This window comes from Panulirus ornatus, chromosome 68 (assembly GCF_036320965.1).
Source record: "Panulirus ornatus isolate Po-2019 chromosome 68, ASM3632096v1, whole genome shotgun sequence".
NCBI lineage: Eukaryota > Metazoa > Arthropoda > Malacostraca > Decapoda > Palinuridae > Panulirus > Panulirus ornatus.
Window position 1 is genome coordinate 15684842 of NC_092291.1, and position 26455 is coordinate 15711296.

The 26455-nt window shown below is 45.0% G+C and overlaps 1 protein-coding gene across 2 annotated transcripts in view; it reads left to right on the forward strand.

Annotated features, from left to right (window-relative positions):
- Positions 1-26455, forward strand: part of LOC139747439 (uncharacterized) — an 801413-nt gene that overhangs the window by 83219 nt on the left and 691739 nt on the right. Inside the window, exon 3 of one of the 2 annotated variants that reach the window (XM_071659788.1) lies at positions 19873-19969. The exons of the other annotated variant lie outside the window; for it this stretch is intronic. Coding sequence (XP_071515889.1) covers positions 19873-19969 — 97 coding nt within the window. The remainder of the gene's footprint in view (positions 1-19872; positions 19970-26455) is intronic. 2 annotated transcript variants of the gene reach the window in all.

Below are 26455 nucleotides of genomic sequence, written 5' to 3' on the forward strand. Positions count from 1 at the left end.
GCCAAATAAGGTGAGGTTAAGTATTCAGAGGACAAAGCTACAGCTGTGAAAGGAAGACTTTTCTTTCTCAAGAGAAGCTGCTGAATCATTAGTTTTCCCGGGGTCTGTTGAGCCCCTCATTGTGTGTGTGTGTGTGTGTGTGTGTGTGTGTGTGTGTGTGTGTGTGTGTGAGATTCGCCAAGAGTAAGCTTGGCACTGGCTCTCGTCAATGGCAGCCAGGTCTCAGGGTGCCATTGCAGGCGCAGGTCGGGGTGTGTATGCCTCGTGTTGTTGTCGCCGGCAGAGGGCGTCCCGTGAGGTGGGTATGTGTGGTGGGAGTCCCTCAGTGTGTTAGTCTGTGGCTGCTGGACGTCGACATTCCTGGGTCTGCCGAGACACACACACACACACACACCTTCAAGGTGTCCAAGACTGAAGGGTATGTTGCGCACCAGCCACAATACACGGGTCGTGTGTATACGAATCTAGAGTATCATTATGAAATTTCGATCTTGTTAAGAGTTCTCGACGGCTTGATCCGAAGACCGAGTTGTGGGGGTAGAAGACCTCCGAAACTATGGTAATGCTATTTTATATGTAAGGTAAGGTAAGACCCTCAGACACAGTTTTCATATTGTTTCTGGTTTGTCCTCGTGGCATCTAAAGTCCTTTACATATGTATTTTTTTTTTTTCAATTCTTGGAGAAATGGTTAATGTTGGCCACACTTGGTAGAGGCTCTTTTCATGGAGAAAACTCACCATCAAATTCTCTCTCTCTCTCTCTCTCTCTCTCTCTCTCTCTTAGATGGAAATCTGAAAGCAGTTAGTATATAAACTTCCATTTTCCTTTTTTCTTTTTTCTTCCCCGCATGGTTGAGTAGTCGAGATGGGAGGATTTCCAGTTGTGCGAGTCACTCCCGGGAAAATTGTGATAGTCGCATAATTTTTCGGACATTTAGTATATATACCCCCGCTCGCCTAAACTCCCTCGTCTTGTGAAAATGGCTTGAAGCGGAAGTTTGAAAAACTTCTAGGTCTCGTATAGCTACTGAGCCATGATCATCTCCGTTCAAAACTTAAAGGAAAACATTTAAAGATCTTTTACGTCAGATGTTTGCATTTCGTTCTCTTTTATTTATTTTTTTTTTTTACGATTTTCGGGATACTCTTGAAAATTTGAGGAAAGTATTTACATTGCCAGACCTTGAGAACTGCGTCATTGCACTGCCGGACCTTGAGAACTTGCGTCATTGCATTGCCGGACCTTGAGATCTGCGTCATTGCACTGCTGGAACTTGAAATCTGCGTCATTGCTCTGCCAGACCTTGAGATCTGCGTCACTTTACTGCTTGACCTTAAGAACTGTTGTCACTATACCGCTAGACCTTGAGAACTACGTCATTTAGAGTGGATTACTCTATTATTATTATTATTATCATTATTATTATTATTATTATTATTATTATTATTATTATTTATTTATTCTTTCCCCCGATCATCCCTTCGTCTTTAGGCTTCTCATCTTTCAAGTTCATAGTCTCTGGAACTCCCTACATATTTAGGTCGATAACGCCTCTCCAATTGAAGGATTGATAATGCTTTTGAGGCTCACGTAATATGTTTTCCTTATACTTACGTGTTATCTTGATATCGTTATCTCACGCACAGCTCCTGTGTATCAAGTATCGTATGTGTCATCTCATTTCTTCTTTTGTGTCCTCTGTTCGTTAACCTGTGCCAGACCTTCCAGTAGTCACTTGTGTTTTGTTCGACCTCGTATAAAAAGCAGTTGATGGAATCCTCGTTGCTCTCCCCTCCCCAGTAGTACCAGAGCAAGAGTCTTAGTGGACATGACCTGATATAAAAAGGAAAATAAGTATTTCAAAACTTGGGCTAAAAGCTCTCTCCCCCCCCCCCCCCCGGCGGTGTTTTGATGCCGCCATCAAGCGAGACGGTTTAAAAAAAAAAAAAGAAACTGCTGACGCAACTCCTCTAACGCAGAGGGAGCAGAGCGATTGGAAATCCACAACTGCAGGTCTAACATCACGCGCGTCAAAGGGTTCTGAAAGAGTGTTCGGAGTTGGGGAGAGAGAGAGAGAGAGAGAGAGAGAGAGAGAGAGAGAGAGAGAGAGAGAGAGAGAGAGAGAGAGAGAATGACGGAGTCTATAGGATCAAATACCCTACACGGCCGAGTTTTTGAGTTGCATGCGCTTTCTCTCTCTCTCTCTCTCTCTCTCTCTCTCTCTCTCTCTCTCTCTCTCTCTCTCTCTGAGGTCCCACTGGACCGTTGATAAGGTCCTGTAGGTCGTGGGTAGGTGAGAAGAGAAAGATCATGTCATGTATACAAGGTATCATGGAGTCCCCCCCTGACGAATGTAACATGGAATGATGGCTCATGAAATCCGGACTGAGGGAATAGTTGACCAATTATGACACTCAAACTTGTATTTTCTTTTCCAATAATCGGAACCCAGAGAATATTGAACCTCTGTAATCTGTTTACGTCAAGGTTTCAGGCTTCAATTTTTTTTTCAAGGGGAAAGGTGCCCCATCTTCAAAAGCATGAGGTGCCTTCATTATAATCGTACCAGATTCAACATTTTTTTTTTTTCATATTGACATGAACAAGTTCACCAGCTTCGCCAGTTCGTTGTATTAATCTGATAGCATTATTGATCATCTCCTCTTTTATTCTAAATCAAGGTTCTTTGTTATCAGTCTTTAACATGATGCTCAAATGTGTCCTTTTCCTCAGTTTGACCTTGGTTTTTTTAAGATCCGCAAAATCCAAGACACTCTTTTGTCTATTTTTTTTTTTTTGTCCCATCGCCCTCATGGTTGGTAGGAGTTGACAGGAAATCCACCGTATTATTTCTCTCTCTCTCTCTCTCTCTCTCTCTCTCTCTCTCTCTCTCTCTCTCTCTCTCTCTCTCTCTCTCCTGGCGTATTGCAAATGAAAACAGATGAAGTGTCGAATGTGCAGCGACGACGAGAGATTGGATAGTGGGGATTTCTCGAACCTGCGGAGTGAGGCAGATGATAAAACTGCTCAAGCCACTTGCTTCCCCCTCACCAAGAATACTGCCGTGTGCAGACATGACCTATATTAAGCCGGACATTTTGCTGGGGTAGAACACGTCCAGAGATCCCTCACTGTTCGTTGAGGGTTCGGTTAGATATCTAAATAGCTGGGACACTTTAAAAGGGTCTGACACTGTGCCTTTAGAATATACAGTAGATGCAATAGATCGGAAATCTATTCCCTGTAGAACATACAGTAGATGAGAAGGGTGTGATGCTGTAGATGCGACAGATCTACAGATGTTCCCTGTAGAAGAGACAGTGGACAAAGCGGCTGTTTCCCACAGAATATACAGTAGATGCGACAGGTCTAGAACTGTACCATTATAGAATTTGCAGTTGATGCGATAGATGCGCATTGGTATGTATTTGGGAAATGTGGGAAGGATTAAGTCCCTAAATTACAAGCAAAAATAATTCTCTGTTGGAGTGACAGGCCGGAAGATATGCAAAATAGATCCACTGAAAATCAGAAATGCTGTAGTTTAGATTAGAGGAAATAGCGTAAATGCCAGGGGCCCCGCGTTTGTTTAACCCACTTCAGACTAACATAAGGACTCATGAGGGGTCATAGAGCATCTGCTGCCGTGAGTCTTAAGCACCAGACAGAGTTGTAGACCAGGCCCTCATTAGGGAAGTCTGGTAGACTAGGCTCCTCATCAGGGAAGTCTGGTAGACCAGGTCCTCACTAAGGAGGAGTGGTGGATTAGCTCCTCTTTAGGGAAGTCTGATAGACCAGGTTCTTGCCAGGGGAGTTTGGTAGACTAGGTCCTTACCAGGGAGGTCTGGTTGACCAGGCCCTCACCAAGGAAGTCTGATAGACCAGGTCCTCACCAGGGAAGCTTGGTCGTACTAAAAGATCCCAACGTCGTGGCTTGAAGCACAAAGCATTGGTTTTGTGATGAACTTTGCTCTGAACCGTCCATTGTGAAGCACCCACCATCCTGCGCAAGAGCTCAATAGAGCACAGAGCATCGGTTTTGTGATGAATTTGGTCTTAAATCACGACGGAACAAGGCGGTTTAAACCTCTATATGAGACGGAACATATTCTAAGGTACCGTTACGTATTGAGGCGACAATTACATTGTTAATCATAGCCTTCATCGACACTTTTAATGTATGTACGTAGATATTCTCACATTGGAATTGTGTAAGTGATCTCTTTTCGTAATAGTTACTGAAACTTGGAAAGGAAAAGAGGAAAAGGTACGTTTTGATGGGTTATCCTTTTTATCAAACCGCGTTGATTATTCCAGTGTTCACGAATAGCCTCACACACCGCCTACCCTCACAATATCTTTCTCTTGGGAAAGAGCCATCGCCTTTGCTATCCCTTTCTTCTGCTTATAAAGGGGACTATTTTTCTTTTCTTTTCGTTTTATGTAGTTTTTTTAAAGTTCACCTAGCATGGACCTTGGGCCTGTGTATCTATGTAAAACTCTCTCTCTCTCTCTCTCTCTCTCTCTCTCTCTCTCTCTCTCTCTCTCTCTCTCTCTCTCTCTCTCTCTCTCTCTCTCTCTCTCGGATTATGTAACCGTTCGAGTCTGAGGGTTGTTGGCTTGTGGAGTTACAGCAACTTACTGTAACCTCGTCGTCTTTTTTTTTTCCTTCCCTCCTCTCCTTCTGTTGGATGTTGGACGTGGCATTGAGTTTGGGGGGGAGGGAGACGCTGTAAAAAGCCAGTGGTCGCTGACGGCTGCCATTCAGCTCTGGTCTTTACCCCTCTCCTTTTGCTCCACACTACCCCCTCCTCTCTCCCTCCCCCTTTGCCGTCTACTTTCCTTTCACCCTCTACCCTCTATTTCCCTCCTTCCCTCCTCCTCCCTCTCCCCCCTCCCCCTCCCTCTCCCTCCGTCTTTTATTAACCCCCTTTTCAGTTCATCCTGGACGCTAACTGGAGGGGAGGTACAGTGCCCCTCACGGTTGGGTTGGCGACGACACAAAGACTCGGAGGCCTCCATGACACCGTCCTCACAGGCAGGTGGCTGCAGACGCGGTGGGTAAACCGCGCACGCAGCTACGAGCAGCAATCCAGCGTCGACAACGTCCTTGGAGATAGATTTCCCAACAGGGAAGAAAGTAGTAGAGTTGGCTACGCTGATTGCTTGTTACTGTCTAGGAGAGGTAGTTGGACGTGCAGGGTAGTTAGGATGGACGATGTCGAGACTTGCTTTACGAAAGCCGAATTGGTAGTTCTTTGAGGTCGATGGGACGATCCCCCTCCACATCCCTTGAGTACGACTGTACTGCCTCTTAGCACGATGGTGAACCCAAGAGGTCAACCTCATGACTCGAACGCGACGGTACGACCTTTGGAAATGAGTGGCACGACCTTTGACCTGCCTGATCACTGTTACCGTGGGTCGTGCGGTAGTTGTGCTCAAGGATCGAACCGTCGTTCTCAGGATCTTACCATACTTGTATAAGGGGGTTTAATTATGTGAAGGTATCCCGTGTAATAGAATACTCGTTCCCCCGTTAATTATTTATAGACGACCTTAGATTATCTATAGACGCCTGAAGATTACGTGGAGGCGACGCTTAAGTCTCCTGGCAAATTGTCTGTTGATTATCTCTAAATTACGTACAAATAACCCGTAAATTAGCCAAATATAACCATAAAATTGGCAGTCGATTCATAGTAAATCACCGCGTAATAGCACCCATTGTGCGTCTGATAGATGTACCTTCCCTTCCCCTTTACTTTACCTTACCTTAGTCAACCATCAGACAGGCGGGGAGGGGATCGACGTCTCCGGAGCGTGTTTCTGGAGGCCTAAGAATGAATGTCTTTGATCTGCTGGCGAAGTAAGGAGTCTTCAGCTGCCATGTCGTAGTATTTTTTACGCTTTTAAGTGACGAATCGTAGTTAGCGCTTGTTCTAAGTGTTGTCACGCTGGAGTGACTGTTTGTAAGTGCTGGGTCGATGAACTAGCTCTTTTTTTAAGTGCTGATTTGTGGTAGTGACTTTGAATGAGCTGAATGGGTTGTTGTAACTTTTCTCAGTGCTGACTCGTTGAAGTGAATCTTTTTAAGTGCTTAAGTCGTTCAAGGAGGTTCTTTTAAGTGCCAAATTATCGTAGTTGAGTTTGAAGTGTTGACTCGCCGTGGTAACGGTGTCAGTGTGCTAAGCCGCCGTCGTAACTTTAAGCAAGATTTTATCAGTTGGTAGTGTACATCTCCGGCGTCGTCCTCACGGTTCCTTGTTAATTTAAGGAAGTTCATTTACATTCTACAATTAACTTGATTCGGCATCCCGCTCGTTAAGGAGGGGCCCCATTTGCATACGGCCGCCCTGAAGGGTTGGGTCCTTTAAGACACTCTGAGGGGAAGGGATTCTTACACCGAGGGGGAACTGTTCTTACTGTTGTGGGAACGGTTCCTCCTCATGCTGAGGGGAACTGTTCCTTAGGCTGAGGGGAACTGTTCCGTACGGTGAGGGGAACTGTTCCTTATTACGCTGAGGAGGAACTGTTCTTCCTGATGAGGGAACAGTCCTTTGTGCTGAGGGAATAGTTCTTCATTGTATGGTAACCGTTCCTTAAGCTGAGGGAAGTGTTCCTTGTGCTGAGGGAGCAGTTACCTTATAAGGTGAGGGGAACAGCTCCTTATGTGAGGGAGCAGTTCCGTTTTTTTTGTTTTTTCTTCAGTGTTTCGTTACGAGGTTTCAATTGTGAAGTGTTTCGTTTTATGTTGCTGTTTGTTTTCATTGGCTCAGCTTCTCCTTTAAGACATTGCTTGATTCATTTCCGGGAAGTTTCGTTTCGTTTCGTTATTGCCTGTTTCATTTCCTCAGTGTTTCGTTACTGTTAATGCTCGTTTCTTTGACGTCCTTAGATTTAGTTGTTTATTTGCTTTCGTTTTCGTTACCGTTTCGTTCGTTGCCTTAGTTTTATTACCGAATTTCGTTGCGTTACCTGTTGTCTTAACGTTGTGTCACTATGTATGGCTGCTGTGTAAGTTCGCCACTGTCTGCCGCCTCAACTCTCTGATCGCGACGGTGCACGACCCTTGTGAGCACGACGGTGCACGACCCTTGTGCACGCGACGGTGCATGACCCTTGTGAGCGCGCGACAGTGCACGACCCTTGTGAGCACGGCGGTGCACGACCCTTGTGAGCTCGACGGTGCACGACCCTTGTGAGAGCACGGCGGTGCACGACCCTTGTGAGCACGACGGTGCACGACCCTTGTGAGCACGCGACGGTGCACGACCCTTGTGAGCGCGCGACGGTGCACGACCCTTGTGAGCACGCGACGGTGCACGACCCTCGTGAGCGCGCGGCGGTTTGGATGTAATGAACCTTCAGTTCTTCCCTTAACACATGAAAATGACTAACAGTCAGTTACAGCTTCTGGTAATTTCACAAGTGGTAGCAGCGCCTTGGCAGTTGTACAGGTGATGGGCCTCGGTAAACTGCCCCTTCTCTTGGAGGACTTGTCGTGGGCACGGGCAGTGTGTTGCATCTGGCCCATCTGCAGTCCGGTCCAGTTTTATAAGCTTTGCTTGGCCAGATTACGAGATACACCTGTGGAAATGGGCGAAATTCCTTCCGGAAACTCGCATGACGATGCTTGTTGCATTATTTTTTTGTGTGTGTGTCCCTTGCAACAGGTGAAGTATCCGGGACTCGCTGTACGGGAGGCTTTGGTTTGCGTTATGACGTAGACATATATATATATATATATATATATATATATATATATATATATATATATATGTATATATGTATATATCCGGTTCGATCTGTAGCCCACTTATTTTGTAGATTGTCTGAAAGAAGAAAATATTTTTAGTTTAGCGTTCCTATTAATTTCAGAATGTCATATGCGCTTCATTTATCAAGGTGGTAGGTCATATGTACATGTATTGTCATTGGCTGGGTCGTTTTTTTTTAACCCTAGGTTCGCTCGCACATTCGTGCTCTAGCTAGGGTCGTACCGTCGTCTACATATATGTATTAGAGTTACTTCTACATATGTATTAAGAGTTACGAGTTTTGAGATTTGATAAACCCGATTGCTTTGGACACGATTGTGACTTAAGTATGTGCGTAGACCTATATAATCTCCATCCGACGCAAGAGCAGTACCCCAGAAAGGGACGGATCACTCCTTTTGTACAATCGGTGCAATTTTGTACAATCGGTGCAATTCTTCAGAGAGAGAGAGAGAGAGAGAGAGAGAGAGAGAGAGAGAGAGAGAGAGAGAGAAATTTTAAAGGTGTTCTGAACGGGGCTCCCAAGTTTCCTTTGGGACAGACTTGGGCTATCTTTGTCATGTGGGTGTCCAAGATAAGTTTGAAGTTATACTTATACTAAGTGTGTTTATCGTGTAATGGACTTGGAAGATCCATCATAAGGGATGCGAGTTAGCTATTAGGACACCTAGGAAGAGAGTTGGATAGGAACTGGCTTTTAGAAGCGTTAGACTCGACTGGGTTTTGTTTTCTCCGCTGGGAAATCTTGACCAAGGCTTGTTCTCCAGTGGAAGTTATGCTTTGAATTCTCTGATGAATGTTATTGCACTTTTCTGTGTATGGTAGTTAGTTTCCTGTGTACGGTCCTAAACATTGTAGATACTAGAGATATCTTTGTGTGTGTGTGTGTGTGCTTAAAGATGATTTTGAATATATCTCCTGTGGTTGGAGTTTGCGGACACTGGCCAAAATAGACTATATAGATATTTTCGATTTTTTTTCCCTTCCAGACTTGGGAAATCATTTCATCCTTACTTAACATTCAGAAGAAGGTAGATAGTGGAGGGATTTGCGTTTTCAGTTTCCAATGTCTTTGCTGAGTACGTTGGTCAGACGGGGGTGGCGAATCAACAGCCTGGAAGCGTTGGCGCGTTTTACTGGCGAGTGTGCGCAGACGCAGACGGTCACTGTCTGTAGTGTGGAGTTCCTGGAACCGTTCGTTCGCCCTTCCCATCGTCTGGGAGGTTTCCTTTCCCACCTTATAAGTGGGAAGGTGTGATGAAGGGTGGTAGATGATGGGGTTTCACAATGTTTTCCTTTTTTTGGTCGCCTTGCTGGTTCGAATTTCGATTGTTATAAGTCTGTTTTACTCGATGGAGATTTAGTATTTTATAATCTTTTTTAAAACCGAGTTTGACGTAATGGAAAGGATTTATTAAACTACACTTTGGTTGGGGTGTGACTAAGGACGGAAAAGCATCATAAGGTAAGCGTAAGGTAAGGTAAGCATCATAAGGCACACGTTAGGTAAGGTAAGCATGGTAAGGTAAACGTAAGGTAAGGGAAGAGAAGGAAAGTTAACCTCACGTTGTGGTATACGATGTTAGGATGTCGATGCTGGTGATGTTGGTGGTTGAATGGGGAAGCCTTACCTCTTGTTACCATTGCCAGATGGTGGTGATGTTGGAGATTGAAAGGGGGGGGGGAAGCCTTACCTGTATTTCCATGGCCAGATGGTGTTGATTGAATGGGGGGGAGGGGGAAGCCTTACCTGTATTTCCATGGCCAGATGGTGGTGATTGAATAGAGGAAGCTTTACCTGTATTTCCATGGCCAGTTGGTGGTGATTGAGTGGGGGAAGCCTCACCTGTGTTTCCCATGTTCGCTCCCTCCAGCCTGCTTGGTTGGCTGGCCGGCCGTGTTGTTGTGCCCTGGGGCCAGGCAAGGAAGTAATTTTGTTAGCATTCAGAGGCAGTAGCTGCCCTCCCAGGCCTCGTTCGCTCCAGACGTTGGATATTGATTACAGGATTTCTTGGTGGTGGTGGTGGTGGTGGTTGTGTTGTGGTGTCTGTGGTCGTGATAGCGGTGGTGGTGGTAGTAGTAGTAGTGGTAGTGGCGGTGATCGTGTCTATGGTGGTTGTGGTAGTGGTAGCAGTGATTGTTGGTTGTGGTTGATGGAAGTCGTGATATTGGTAGAGGAAGTAGTAGTTGCGGCGATCAACTGCTATACCCGACGTGAAAAAGATGATCTATTCCCGAAATGACAGAGCTGAATGTGTGTTGGAGCTCTGAGTGTAGTATCGTAGGTCCGCTAGCGAGCAGAGGTGTTGTGGGAAACGTGAGGAGGGAGGGGAAACAGGATGAATGTCAGGCGGTCCGCTTCCGTTCAGCCTGCTGACGGATGAGGAACGCAGGGGTAAGACCTCGTGATCATTGCAAGGGCGCATTGGACATTTTCCTCGGAGTGTACCTGAATGTCGTCGACGTCGACAACAAACAGCCAAGTTAGACTTAACCTTCTTCAAGGAAGCTTGGTAGGAAGCTGAGGTGAGGGGACCAGCCATCATAGGGTAAAGGGGAGTTTAAGAGATATGGGCCCAAGTGTGTAGAACCCATGAGTTAAGGCAGTTAGTTACTGAAAAAGTAGTGGGAGATGGGTACACATACGCCTTCCTTTTCCTCCCTTCTCGTGTGTATCTCGTAATGATTTCGGTTCTCTGTCTCACTCGTCCTTAGTTGTTTGATTCCTTCTCCCTTCCTTTTCTTTCTATATTTCTCTTTTCCTTTGCCATCCGTCTAGAGATCTTGCTCCCTTACCTTATTCTTCTTTGATGACTTACCTTATGTATTGTTTTGTTTTGATGCTTTTCTCCTTTTGTCTTATCTGTTTATAATGCTTCTCTGTGCCTCACCCATGTATTATGCCCCTGTGCCTTTGCATTATCCGTCATTAATGCCTCTCCCTCTGTCTTAACCACAGATTATTCTCCTGCGCCACTGTGTTACCCGTCTATAATACCTTTCCCTCTGTCTTAACTACTGATTATACTCCTGTGCCACTGTGTTACCCGTCTATAATGGTTCTAATGGTTCTCCCTCTGTCATAACCACTCATTATGCTCTTGCCCCTCGGTGTTATCCGCCTCTAATGCCTCTACCATAACCCCTCATTATGCCTTCTTTCCCCAGTCTCCCGTCATAAAATTTTCCCCTCTGCCATCCTAATGATTTCCCCTCTTCCTAATACCTATATATATTTATATTTTTTATTCATCTTGCCTCTTACCCTTAATCTTCCTCTAGCTTTTTTTTTTTTATTTCATCATATTAAGTTTCGCCTCCCCTTTCCCTCACTTTTTCTCCACTGTCTCTCTCTTTCTCGCTGTGTCTCACTCTCCCCAACTCCCACGGCCATTGATCATGTTCCGTATCTATGTAAATGGGGAGGCCCATCTCTCGCCCTCATCCCCAAGTGCTGCTGTTGCAACCACACGCTGTCTTCCTCCCTCCCAAGGAAAACCCGACCTTCCCTCTTCTCTCCCTCCCGTACTTTTTTTTTTACCCTTCTTTTAACCCTAACGTTGAGCGGTACGCGCTAGCTCCCCACCGTACGGCAGAATTTCATCATTGGTGCTCCTCAGTAGGGTGGTACTTTCTCACGTAAAAGCTACTCGGTAGCTCTCAACATATGGCCAAAAACCTTGGCGTATGTACTCGTAGACTCGTAGGTAGGTACTCTCTCTCTCTCTCTCTCTCTCTCTCTCTCTCTCTCTCTCTCTCCCTGAGTCATGCGCAACAAGGTACAATCACCGATTAAGACTTCGCCCGGGTCGTTAACCCCCCTCAGGGCCATCACTTATTGGCTCGCCGAATACTTGATTTCGCATTTAAGGTTTTTTCGTTCCTTCTGCCATCGGCTCTGTCGTGTGAGTACTTCCTTCCTGCCTTCCTTATCCCTCCTGTAGACCGTCGGTATATTCGAGGTCTTGGACTGGAACTTCGCGTATAACATTTCTCGGGGTCCTTGTCATTGCTTCTGTGGTAACCCAAACGTTTCCATGGTGACGAGTTCACTTAAGTCCGTGAGGTATATTGAGCCTTTGACCAGTAGTCTACCTTCTCTTTTGAGGCGTTCACCTCTTCCTGAATGAAGTTCAGTCTGTTAGGAAAGCCTGGGGATCGTTCTTCTGTCGAAAGAGATCGAGGCATTTGCTTTAAAACGGGACTATTTTACGATTCCCTTTTCAGGGATAGGTGTGCAGAGCTGTGGCCGGAGTGGTGATCAGATCAACCTTCCTGGACTTGCTTTTCTGAGTTACGTTTGAGACTGAGTTACATTTGAGTCTGAGTTACGTTTTGAGACTGAGTTACGTTTTGAGACTGAGTTACTTTTTGAGACTGAGTTACATTTGAGACTGAGTTACTTTTTGAGACTGAGTTACATTTGAGACTGAGTTACTTTTTGAGACTGAGTTACATTTTTAAGTTGACGTTGTGTGTGAGATCGCGTCCAACGTATTTTTCCTTCTGTTGTGATTATCTGCCAAGAACGAACGTTTGTACTGGGGTGTTTCTTGTGTGTGTGTGTGTGTGTGTGTGTGTGTGTGTGTGTGTGTGTGTGTGTGTGTGTGTGAGCGTATAGCCTGACCCAACAAGGCTTCCTGTTCTCAGGTAATGAGGTGTGACAGGGTAAGGTGGGCAGGCTGGGGGAGTGAAGGCTTCCCCCTGGGACCATCTCGCCTCCCTCCCCTGCCCCCCGCGAGCCCGGCTAGTGAGTGGCAGGTGTGCAAACTAGGAATATTACTTCCTCCTTATCTCCCCACATCTCCTGCCTTCTCCCCCACCATCTCCACGCCTTGCCTCACTCCTTCCTCTGCTTCCGCAACATTCCACTCTGATTCGTCTTTTAAGTTTTGCGTCTACTTTGTATTTCCTGGTCTTCAATTATGCATATATATATATATATATATATATATATATATATATATATATATATATATATATATATATATATATATATGTTTGTGTGTGTGTGTGTATATGAGTGGATGGGTCTTTCTTCGTCTGTTTCCTGGCGGTAACTCGCTGATGTGGGACACGGCGATTAAGTATGATATATAATATATATATATATATATATATATATATATATATATATATATATATATATATATATATATATATATATATAGTCTTTGCTATCCTGTAAGACGAGCCGCATCCTGTTTTTGTTTGGAGTCTCCTCGTTTTCTTTTCCCCTCACTGGGTTGCTTTAGACCCACTTCCTCTCATTGTCAATGCCCAGCATCGACTCATCTCGTGTTCATTAATGTCCTTGCCGTTACTTTCATTTCCACCTGGGGCTGCGGTCCCCCCCCCCCCCCCTCTCTCTCTCTCTCTCTCTCTCTCTCTCTCTCTCTCTCTCTCTCTCTCTCTCTCTCTGTAATCCCGGGAATTTTTGTGGGTTCTGCTGTGTATCCGTTTCCAGAACTGAATCACAATAAAAAAAATATATCTGCTTCTAGGTTTGGTTTGTTTTTTGTTGTGGAGTGCCTCGTTTTCTGTTGTTGACAGCACATGTTTGTATTTCGGGTTTTGGATCAATTTTATCATGAGTTAACTTCTGTACTCATTATCTGAACCTCCTTGTTTTCTGTTTGGGCCTTCATCTGTGAGTATATATATATATATATATATATATATATATATATATATATATATATATATATATATATATTTTCCCTGTTGATTATTCATTACATTTTTGGTTCGTTCAAATCAGTTTTCCCATTTTGACACAGTCTGAATTGCTGTTATCTCGCAATTACTTTAACTGATTGTTAAGTTTTGCTTTTGTGTGAATCGCCTTGTCGTCCTTCTTCACATTTTTACACTCACCCGGTACACAAAGTGTATTTGGGACACTATGTTGTCTCCCATGCGTCTGTCTGTCTCTGTCTGTCTGTGTGTCTGTCTCTGTCTGTCTGTCTGTTTGTGGCCGCATTCTTGTCGTCATGGTAACTGTAAATCAGTACACGTCAGGGACTTAATACTCACACCGGAAGTGCTGTTGACTTAATGATTGGATCCTGGGGTGGGTGGGTCATGTAGGTGCATACATTTGCATATTGAGTGGGAAAAGATATGATTTTCTTCACAATTTGCCTATAACTCCTGAGTGCTGAATGATTGGAAATTCAAATTTATAAAATATATGTATGAAAGAATATCATGGTACGGATAGCATTTTTCTTTTTTGCAAATTAATGATTTTTTTTTGCCCCTGGCGAGACATTAGGCAACGCAAGTGCCTCATATATATATATTTTCTTTCTTTCTTTTAAACTATTCGCCATTTCCCGCGTTAGCGAGGTAGCGTTAAGAACAGAGGACTGGGCCTTTGTGGGATATCCTCACCTGGCCCCCCTCTGTTCCTCCTTTTGGAAAATTAAAAAAAAAAACGAGAGGGGAGGATATCCAGCCTCCTGCTCCCTCCCCTTTTAGTCGCCTTCTACGACACGCAGGGAATACGTGGGAAGTATTCTTAATCTCGTATCCCCAGGGATAATATATATATATATATATATATATATATATATATATATATATATATATATATATATATATATATATTATATATATAATTTTCTTCCTCGAGATGACGGTTTGAATCGCTTTTTCCACTGTTGTGAGTTTGTTTGCTGAAAGTTGGATATACTTTCCTTGTCGTTTGATTTGATGGGAGAGAAGTGGAGTTGAGGAAACTCACCTCATTTTCGTTTCGTAAGGATAGTCATGGAACAGTCTGGGTTTGATGCACGGTGGCGGCACAGGGGCAGCGGAAGGCGAAACAGTTGTCGTGAGTGAACAAGGAGTAAGGGAATAAAGAGGAAGATATAGAGGAATATTGAGGAGGGAAAGAGTAAGGGTATAAGAATGGGGAGATGGAAGAACAACGGTTAAGAAAAGTGTAAGAAGTATGAAAGGTGGTTCAAGCAAGGGATAAGAAAGAGGATAGAAAGCAGAGGTGTGGGGATAGAATGCCTCCCAGAACCCAAGAAAGGGGAGGGAAGGGAAGTTCCTAATAAGGTGTGGGAATGGAAAGGGGGAAGACGAATTGAAGGAGAAAGGATTAAAAGATTGTAAATTGGGGAGTTGGAAGAGAAAGGGGTGAGATGAGGGGCTTATATTCAATAAGGAAATGTGAGAATTAGAGACAGAGTCTGGATGGTAAGAGTAAGGAGGAATGAGGAGGATAGTAAAGGAAGCCACCGTAAGTTACTTTAATTTAAGGTCGGGTATAATTAATGTTAGGGAACGGACGGAGACGAAGGCCACTGCCTTCAGCCATGACCTGTTGATTCGCTTCACCTTTATTTGACTTGATTAATTGATCTGCAGCATTAAGTAGGGCTGTTGGCCTTGGGGGGGGGGGGATCTTGTTTATTCAATTGGCAAGTGAATGAGCATTTGTGTGTTTATAATTTATAGAGCATGGCTGTGTATGTTTGATTGTGCAAATGTTTACCATGCGACGTGCATGAACATATAGATTTGGTCGTTGAGGATGGCGTAATGAATACCCATATGTACTGTAGCTACATGTTGGGTCTTGCGTATGTAACGAGTGGATACTCTCCTGCGATCCCCCTACCCTCACACAACAGAAAGACCACATAGCTGTACTCGTGTACGAAAGTTTTGGCAAAGGTAAGCTCGCCTCTCTGTGTTGACAGCGTGATCAATGGACTTCTCTGTCACCCAAATTAGCTGTTGAAATGGCCGGTTGATTTTGTACAAATGATCCCTCCCGTGCTCTTGATCCCTGGGCAATTGTTTTCGTGTTATTTGTATTAATGAAGGAAGTATTGTCCACTCCCTTGCCTTAAAGACCTTGGCAGATGGTTCACTTAGTGGCAGCTAATCACCGCAAAGATTAACGACCTCCGTGGCTTATTCATTAACAATTACTCTCTCACGTTCCGACGTACTGGATTGCAGTCCGCGCCATGGAGTAGCCATGAGTGTGAAAACAACAGTGTTTGGTGAGTCCTTTGGTCAGTGCTAAGTGTCATGGATTTGTGTGTTTTATTACGAGAAAAGCAGTGAGTTGTTGCACAGATGTTTTAGTTCTACTAGGGTGAGAATTTTTACGAGTTTTTATATCTTGCGCAGAAGTTTTAGTTGTGTCAGGCTGAGAATGAAATACACCTTAAGACATGATGATTTCCCCATGCATGGACTATTGAAGGCTATTGAGCCCCAGCATGGGAAGTACTGGCATAGTCTTGTACTACCTTTGTTCATATCCATCGGGAGGTGAGTTACCGCCTTTGGTCTGAGACCTCGGCTACCAGATGTAGAGTTAGTTCTTCGTGGGGGAACTTCGCTCAGAGCTGGAGATGGCCTCCAACACCTGATGTACTCTCTCTCTCTCTCTCTCTCTCTCTCTCTCTCTCTCTCTCTCTCTCTCTCTCTCTCTCTCTCTCTCTCTCTCTCTCTCTCTCCGTATCTGTGTGTGTGTGTGTGTGTGTGAAAGGCTACTTAGATTAGCTCTATTGCCTTGTGCAGCAGCGGCAGCAGCAGCCACCCAGCAGCGTTTGTGAACCGGGCGCGAGGCGTGGTAGATAGAGTGTGCGAGTCCTCCCCCAGCTAGATGCATCGTGCTCAGCTTTGCGCACCCTCGTAATGCTTGCAAATTGACGTGTGATTTGAATGTTAATTCCTCAAGCTGGTGTTTGTGGGGGAGATTGCTCACAAACCATGGTGGGTGTTGGCGGCCGGCGGTGCCAGGTGGTGGGCGAGGAAGACGGCATGCGGGCGAACGCCCGAAGAATGCCTGTGCATGAGCCTATGTTCCTGCATTTGCCGTCCACGCGCTCCTCCCTCTCTCTCTCTCTCTCTCTCTCTCTCTCTCTCTCTCTCTCTCTCTCTCTCTCTCTCTCTCTCTCTCGGGGTTAATAATGAAAAAAATTAGTCTGCGAGTGTTGTCTGCGTGGAGGTAATGAGGCCCGTTTGGTGTGCAGCCATATGTTATTGTCTCTGGTGGGCTTTTAATTTACATGATATTGGCTGAGTGGTGGGAGTGAGGAGGGAGGGGTGAGGTTGCGGGAGGGAGGATGGAGCCGTGGTGAGGACCTCCCGCGTAACAGAAGGAAGCCATTGTGAGGACCTTCCGTTTAACAGAATGAAACCATGGGGAGGAAAACCTGTTTAAACAGCATGAAGCCGTGGGGAGAACCACCCGTTTAGCAGAAGGAAGCCGTGGGGAGGACCTTCCGTTTAACAGAATGAAGCCGTTGAGCTGAATTTTGGTTTTCTGACTCCCCTCCAAACCATGATGAATTTTGTTGGACAATTTCTTTTCGTATTTTTGACACCAGTCATGGACTATGATAATACAAAAGATGATAACGTTCACAGAATCTCTTACAAAGGACTACATGGATAGGTAAATATGATCCCATGGCATATTGCCGTCACTTATGTAAAATAGTCAAAGAACAGCTAACTGGAGTTTTAAGATTGCATGACGTTGTAAAGAGCTCGCTCACATGCGCTGAAGAATAACGATGCAGGAAGAAGAATTTTCGCTGCTCGTAAATCTTCCCAATAATATTCTTTTGTAGATGATGGTCATTAACGTACAAGACCTTGTTTAGATAATTGTCCCGATGCTTAAATCGCGGTATGCGGGGACTGCGTGGTGCAGCAGCAATTCAGGAGCATGAAGACATGCTACAGTAAGGTTGAAGGACATCACGGGCTTTATATTTCAGGGAGACTTCAGTCTCCCGTATTTGTGACGAGGACTGGTAGAGAGGGGGGGGACTCTGTTGGTGTGTCACACCTGGTAGACCGGGTGGGTCCACTGCATGGTTAGAATGTGCGAAAATTCCGATGCGCTAGGCGAGGGACGGCTACAGATTGGATGTGCGCGAGCGAGGCCATTTTCTCGTCTGTTCCAAGCGCTACCCCACAAACTTGGGAGACGGCGAAGAAGTATTACACACACACACACACACACACACACACACACACACACTACACATTATGATTTACAGATGAAAAAATCGTGATCGATGGTCCATATTACGCGTCAGGGTCACTCTGACTCCACTCTGTCCTGTATACCAGGTCTCCATTCGGGGTCACTCAGTCAGTCAGCCAGTCAGCCCTTCAGAGGGTTACCACGTCCATTGTTCTCCTCAGCTCCTTGTACGTGGTTCGAGGAGGCAGCAGCAGGAGGAGGAGGAGGAGGAGTAGGAGGGTGTCTGGTCTCTCCAGATGAGTGGATCCCACGAGGGAGGAGGAGGAGGAGGAGGAGGAAGGAAGGAAGGGAAGGGAGGAGCGGAGCGGTAGAACGGAAGCCAGCACAACACGACGAGCATCCCTGCGCCTCGAGCGTCTTTCCCCTGACGTATACAACCTCGAGGTCTCTCCGCTGATTGGATTGACGCGCTCGACTCTCGGTCCCGAGGTGCGGTGGAGACGTTGGCACGGCTCGCGCAGCGGCACTGGCAGTAGTACCCGGTCGATCGGAGAGACAGGTAGCAAGCCTCGTCGTCAACGATAGTTCACGAGCCGGATATGAAATGCCAAATTCAAATGAGTGTTAATTAATGGGTCAAATTGCATATTACACGGAGGGAAGGAACCGCTGTGAGAAATGATATTTTTTGTTATCAGGCGTAAAAAAAAAAAAAAATGTAATTCGTTTATTGACCGAAATTGCAAAGGATATGTAGGTCATTGGCTGTTTTAGTGGGCTCTGACGAATTTAGGCTAAATGTTTGCATTCTGTGTGTGTGTGTGTGTGTGTGTGTGTGTGTGTGTGTGAGGGGGAGGGAGGACAAATCCGGTGGACGTGACTCCAGGTGTGTTAGTCAGGTCCTTCCTTAACAAGATTTCCTGTGTGGGACTCCTTGTAAACCTGACCCTTCCAGATTCACTCTTCGGAAGACCTGTATATACACAGGGGTTAAAATCCAAACTAAATCTCTCTCTGGATGGGTCCGATGTATTTTGAAATGATCAGTACGACTCGTGTTGTCTAGGTAAGGTTGGTAAGAGAGAATGTGATGCAAATTTCCTTATGATTATGTTAGCACCATTACATATAGTTATTTCCATGAGATTATGGAATCATTATAACGTCTATTATTGTATATATATGACAGGAAAAGTCGCTTGTAATCGATATATTACGATATCATATAAGAACAGGACTACCAGTATGAGGCCAGACTAGTGGGCATTTCTCAAAATACTTCGTCCGCGGTGTCACAGTGTTTCACACGGAAAGTGTCGAGTCTTTTTTTTTTTTTTTTTACCGTGTGTACATAACTCGTTTATCCGCTGGACGTTTCCTGCTCTTGTGCCCTACTATGTATTCCTCTGGAAACGTGAAAACAACAACTTGTTATTGTATTTAACTGAATTACCAACATTACGAGATAAGAGTTGTTGATTTTAGATAACATAATTGCCAATTGTGTTCCTTTAGCTGCAAGTAGTATCAGTAAAGCTGGAACTTCTGTAAGAATATATAGAGTAATTTCATAAACATCATATACTTTATATTTATATATATATATATATATATATATATATATATATATATATATATATATATATATATATATATATATATATATATCCTGACTTGACGTGCTGTCAGTGGATTGAATCAAGGCATGTGAAGCGTCTGGGGTAAACCATGGAAAGCTGTGTAGGTATGTATATTTGCGTGTGTGGACGTGTGTATGTACATGTGTATGGGGGGGGGGGGTTGGGCCATTTCTTTCGTCTGTTTCCTTGCGCTACCTCGCAAACGCGGGAGACAGCGACAAAGTATAAAAAAAAAAAAAAAAAAAAAAAAAAAATATATATATATATATATATATATCCTGACAGGTGTTAAAACTAAACAATCATATAACCTCTTAATAACGACGGTACGAACCTTGAGTATATGATAGTGTGAACTTTGACCTGACCCTTGAGGGCCGGGTCATATCATACCCAGTGGTCGTGGCGTCGTTCCTGGAGGATTGGACTATCGTCCTCAAGATATTAAATGTGTTTTTTTTCTCTCTCTCTCGTCACAGGTGAGCTTGCCGGTGCGGTTTGTGGGCTGGAACCACCAGACCAGGTGGCCAAGACATTGATGCAGCGGCACGAGACCCTACTGCATCGTAACCACAGGTTGGTGGTAACCACACACACACACACACACACACACACAAGAGTTGATACCTACCTGTCTCCGTGACGCACAACTGATACTCACACAGGCACACGGTGGATGTGGACAGCATACATAAGTTTAGAAAAAAGAAAAAGATATGGGGATACCCCCACGAGTGAACTTGAGCTGCCCGTTCATTTAGGATAATACGATTAGGTAATTACACAAAGGAACAGTCGACGTGTGTGTGTGTGTGTGTGTGTGTGTGTGTGTGTGTGTGACAGACAGACAGACAGACATAACGGTTCATTGACAGAGTATTGCATGGCCGCGCGTAGGTACATTAGACACAGGGTTGTTTTAATGTTGCTATAGAGGCTATAGGCTGAGGACATGAGTGATGGAGTCTTGACGAGAAATTCTGGTTCCTGGAACACAAAGGTTATTAGGCAAACATTTGACTGGTATCATGTCGTAGGTGAAGTTTTAAGACAAAAGCTTGTGTATTATTTCCATAAAAGTTCTGAATACAGAAAATCTCTGGAAAAGGTAACATTAAGGTTCTGTGAGGGTAGAAACCCCTCGAAGTCGCCATAGATGTGTGTGAGCGTGGTGTGGATTTGTCTGCCGTCAGGTTAGGTTAGCTTAGGTTAGGTTGGAGTGGAAGAATATGCCGCCCTGTGCTTTTGGAACAATTTTTTTTTTTTTTCATTCTCAGTCCACCGACCGATGCCTCGTTCAGCCTCAACGGAACAATATCCATTTCCTTTTTTTTCTTTGAAAGTAAATATTTTGAATATTCCGTTGCTAACTACAGTATTTGTAGTTCTCTTGTTACGAGTTTTGGTGGGAGAAATACTGAATATTGGTGGGTTGTGTTGGAGGAGGGGGGGGGGGAATTACTGAATATTGGTGGATGGGTGTGTGTGGGGGGGGGTGGAAATTACTGAATATTCAATAAAACGCAGCACAGGAGTGGTGTAGACCGGACATATGATGACAAAAGAAAAAAAAAAAAAGTGGTGTTGGGTGTGTCCGAGTGTGTCGACACGGGTGCCATTGATTATATCCAAACGTTTAAGCAAACACCCACTGAATTTACGAAGGGCCTCTGTTATGCCCTCCCTCCTGTTTGTCTTCCTCGTAGCCCTACTGTTGTTTGAAAAGGCGGCGTTTACTGTTGTTTCATGGCGCCGGCCGGCCCACCCCCCCTCTCTATGTATATATATATATATATATATATATATATATATATATATATATATATGTATGTATGTATGTATTGGAGATTTTTTCTTCACCCTTTTATTAGTCTTGTCTTTTAAAACATTAAGGACTTGTATTTCTAAACGGATGCAGTGCCTTACTTTCTCGTTAGAGTGGAGTCCTTCCGTTTCTCTCTGTTAAGCTGTGTTTTTTTTTGGGTGAGTCTGCCTAAAGCTTCCTTTCTTGATATGTCACATATATATATACATTTTTTTTTTTATGTATTGATCACTCCATTATACTCTACTCTCGTTGGGGTAAGGTGAGGTAATGTAGCTTTTGTTACATTTTTATGTTTTCTTATGTATCTTAATGAGGGAGGTTTTGATGGGCATTTTCTACTCAAATACCGGTAATGTCATTGTAAGGTTAGTTGGAGGTGGTGGTGTGAAGGGTAGGAGTGAAGTGTACCAGACCTAACCTGGCTGTGAGCCTGCGGGCCGCTGCTCTTAAATAGCTTTGGTCGACCAACGACCCTGGTCGACGAGTCGACCAGCGACCCATCATCCTAGTGGCCTGGACCTAACCCGGGCTGTGGGAGGTAGACTGCAAAAGACCTCTTCAAAATGTTCTCAGTACAAGACTTCAAACTGTGTGTACTTTATAAGCGTAAATGTGGACACTCCTCAGCATCGAGTGAAGTGCATTTGCGCGCGTTTGCAAACGAACCAATAAACTGTCGCGCACATCGAATATATATATAATATATATATATATATATATATATATATATATATATATATATATATATATATATTATTATATATTAAAGACTATTGCGAGGAACAATTGTGGTAAAATTCGTGTCGGGTCAGCATTTTGTACACACGTATTTAAAACATTCCCTGTGTTTGTCAGGTGTAACGACGCTGACATGAATATTGGATAAAATTCACGGAAATAATTGCAAATGTGAGACTTTTATTGGCGTCTTGCGGTCGAGTGAGCAATCTCGACGGAGCCAGCGATATTGCTATGCACCTCTGCATAGTCCCACGAAGTCACTCTCCCCCTTATTGGGGAAATCTCTCGCACGTTCTTCAGGTACGGGTCGGAGGACCCTGGATGGTGGTAGGTCATATTGCAGGCCGAACTTAGGCTATAAATGTGTACCGCTGTCTTTATGTTAAGGTGAGGTATAGAAGCACCTAACTTATTTCATATATGCCAAGTTGCGGCGTACAAGTAACCTTCGTAACGTAAGGCAAGGATGGGTTTACAAGCACCTTAGCGTACTTGTGCTGTGCAAGTATCTTACTTAAGTTAAGAAAGAATAGGGTATATAAGGACCTTACTTTACGTAAAGTAAGGAAGAGTAAAGTAAAGGTAAGGTATTCAGAAACCCTACGTTACCTTGAGGTAAAGTGCCTTTTTGAGCCTTGGTGAAGATATTACCAGTAAGGCACCTTTTTTTCTTGTTGTTACATCGTTACTAACACCTCTCGGAGGGCGACGCCTGAGGAGGACGATATGACGACCCTTGAGCACAGTGGTGCGATCCCAGGGTATGTACGACCCCTAGGTATGAAGGTGTGGCCTTATGGGTCGGGTCATTTTATACAACGTAACCAGGAGTGGTGTAGCTTGCTGATGGTCGTGCTCTGTGCCCGTTCCTTCTTGGTCAAGAGTGTAAGAAAGAAATGATTTGTAAAACTCTGAGCGAGGGATGTGGTGTCCGTCACTGGCGTTGTCCGGAAGGCAGCACATCCCAGCAGCACCACACACAATAGACGGAGAGGATGCTGTTGAGGATTTCCCATGGCAGTGCCTGACATGTAGTGGACGGGACGAGACATGACGCACGCGGCATTTTGTTTTACTTGTGGAACAGTGACAATGTTAGTGTTCTATTATAACGCCATTCGATTTAAGGGGAAGGACTGAATTTTAAGAGTGTGTCATAGGTTAATTACGAACAGTGTTTGGAAAGACCGGTGTACTGTAGGTTGAAGACGGAATCTAGGTTAAGGAACAAATGAGAATTTAAGGTAGAACCGACAACAGCTTTGTCGTAGACTGAGCTTTGGGGGTAGAAGACCTCCGAAACTAGCGTAAGGTATACGTGGGGTAAGGTAAGGTCCCATGCCAGGCTATGGGGGTAGAAGACCATCGTAAGATATACGTAAGGTAAGGTTCCCAGACCGTGCTGTGGGGGTAGAAGACCTCTGAAACCATCGCAACGAAGACGTAAGGTAAGTTAAGGTCTGAGACCGATATGTCGGGTTAGAAGACCTCTGAAACCATCGTAAAGTATACTGGTAAACTAAGATTATAGTGTGACGATGCTTTGAGTGTGAAACAGATTTTTAACTATATGTCTTCGCTGTGAGGTGAGGCATACACAAGGGAGGTACCATTGACACCGGTCACATACTCCCTATGTAGACCTGAGGACAGAGCTGCATGGCACAGAGGTGCGTGTCAAATCACACCTGTCGTGCAAGGGGCATATAATTTGACACGTCTGGCTGACGCTCAGGTTTCGTTAGATGGTGTCATATGCCAACCACACGCTTCTTTCCGACGCTTGTGTAGGGGACAAGAAGGTGTTGTATAGCTCATACAGAGCCTGGGTTTGTCCACCAGGTGGGTATGATAAACCTGAATGAGACACAGTTCGGTGTAGCACCAGGCTAGCGATACACTTGGCGTGTCGAGAGGCTGTACACCAAATTGAGGGGAGGTGGCCGGCCCGTCGCGACCAGGTGAGGACCTCTGTCTTGCTGATGGGTTCCCAGGGACTGCTGCTGCTGCTGCTATAGGAGGGGTCGGAGTGTGGACGTCGTCTGCAAGTATTACCCCCCCCCCCCTCCTCCCTCTCCTATTTACCACTGGCCACATGTAAACCCTAGAGCGTCAGGGGAGGTGGGCGAACTAGAGAGAGAGAGAGAGAGAGAGAGAGAGAGAGAGAGAGAGAGAGAGAGAGAGAGAGACGTAATACATGGACGAAGTAGATGATAATAGCCCTCCCACCCCTTTCCCAGCTTCTCAAAGGAGTAGAACCCCTCCCTTTCCTTCTCGTCAGACACCACTATCCACCCCCTCTCCGTTGCCTCTGGTCAGCCCCAAGCCCTAAAACTTATACATTCTCGCGAACTGGTCTGCACTCCTTGCACGTAGACACACACACACACACACACACACACACACACACACACACACACACACACACACACACACACACACGAGTCATCACACAGCGTCGTCCATATGTCTTAGTTGCACGCCTCTTGCGGTCAGTTCTATCGCAGGTGTGGACGCCAGAGCACACACTCGACCGCAATCTTTCATCCTCAATCGTCTGAATTGGTAAGCCACAGAACCACTGATCACAACGGTACGACTCTTGGGTTTGACGACCTGGCCTTCAAGTTAGGGTGAGGTCTTACGCTAAGCCATCATACCGAAGGGTCGTTCCCTTCGTGCTCAAGGGTCGTCCCGTCATGCCGAGGAGTCGTGCCGTCGTGTTTAGTCAAGGGTCGTCCCGTCGTGCTCAAGGGTTCAACACCTTCACAATTATCCGCATTCTTCTGCACTCAAAAACTCATCCACCATATTCATTATTCCACCCTTCGTCATCCTTAACTTACGCTGTTATTTTATTCTTTATTTTTCTGTTTTTTTTTCCTTTTATTGATTTATTTTTGGGGATGCAGTTCATTCTAAGACTAAGCTTTTCTGGTAAGGGGTGTATGTTGCTCTGCAACCTTCCTGGTCTGGTACACATCAGAGAAATGATTTTTTTCTCTCTCTAAAAAAGTACAGTTTTTTTTTTTCATGGTGTGCATGATGACGTATCTCTCGGAGAAATGATATGATTTTCTGTCATTAAAAAATAGGGTCCAGGGATTTTCTCGTGGTGTGTATGGTGATGCATCACATGTGCGAGGGTACGATTTTTAAGTGCTCATAACCTGAGTCCACTGAATCAAACGTGTTTTGTAGGGTTTGGTTGATGCTGGCATTCGTAGAGCTGTGGACGCATTCTTACAGAGCCGTGTCTTCTCGACCCTGTGTGGCGGTGGTGGTGTTTGCCTACCACTGTATCCACCACTGTGGATAACAGAGCCACTCAGTTCGTTCCATTCCTACACAGTCGCCCACGTTCTCCCCCCCCCCCACACTCCACACAATCTCCCACTTTCCCTCCCCCCACACCCGGAGCCGTCCACAGTCATTCCACACACGATTACCCACTCGGGGTCCTCCCCACCCTCTCCCCCTTCGACCACACACCGTCGTCCACATCCGTCCTTGAGGGCGACAGTTCCCGGAGAATTATGGAGACATTATATTCCGGTCCCGCGTGGCATTATTTACTGACGTGGGGCCAGTTGTACTGCTGATTGGGGGGAAAGGGGTTAGGGGTATATTGGCCTGGGGAGTGATGGGGCTGAGGGTCGAGCGCTCCAGGGATTGATGGGAAGAGAGGGAGGAGATGGGGAGATATTGTGTGGCGAGGGATGGAGGAAGGTGAAGCAGGGAGGGAGTGGGTAGGCTAGAGTAAGACTGGGTCAGGGTGGAAGGGACCCCGTGTTTAGGTGTGAGGGAGGAGGGTGAGAAAGGGCGCTGCCGAGAGGATTTTTGGATGTATGGGAGATTGGGCGGATCTGACGGTGCCTTTAAGACCAGAGAGAGAGAGAGAGAGAGAGAGAGAGAGAGAGAGAGAGAGAGAGAGAGAGAGAGAGAGAGAGGAGAGGCACCTTTAGCCCGTAGGTGAGATAGGGAAATGGATTCCAGATGATCCGCTTGAAGATGCGGATGATAACACTGAAAGTCTGCAGAAAAAAAAAGAAGTTGTGAAGTTGTGTTCGTCATGTCCGAAAAGCTGGGCTGAAATATCCAAGCATGTATTTATTTATTTTTTTTTTCTTAATTCGCTATGATGAAATTTTACCATGAGTAAAGAAATGGTAGATGACATTATTTACCAGGTATTCACACAAACGTAAAACAGCAGTGGTTACCTGTGGTGTACAAGGTGATGATGGTTACGTATTATGATCCTCCAATTAAACGAAACGACGCACGCACAAGTCCTGTATAAAAAGAAAAATAATCAATATCTTTATTGTCACTCTACATAAAATACAGATATTGCCGGGACGGAATTTAAAATTTTCCGGAAAGGAATTTGACTCTTTATATATATATATTTTTTTTATTTTGCAAATGGGTTGGGTATTATTCTGAAACGGATGATGGCGATAGAGGAAAGTGGCGTGGTTTTAGGAGAG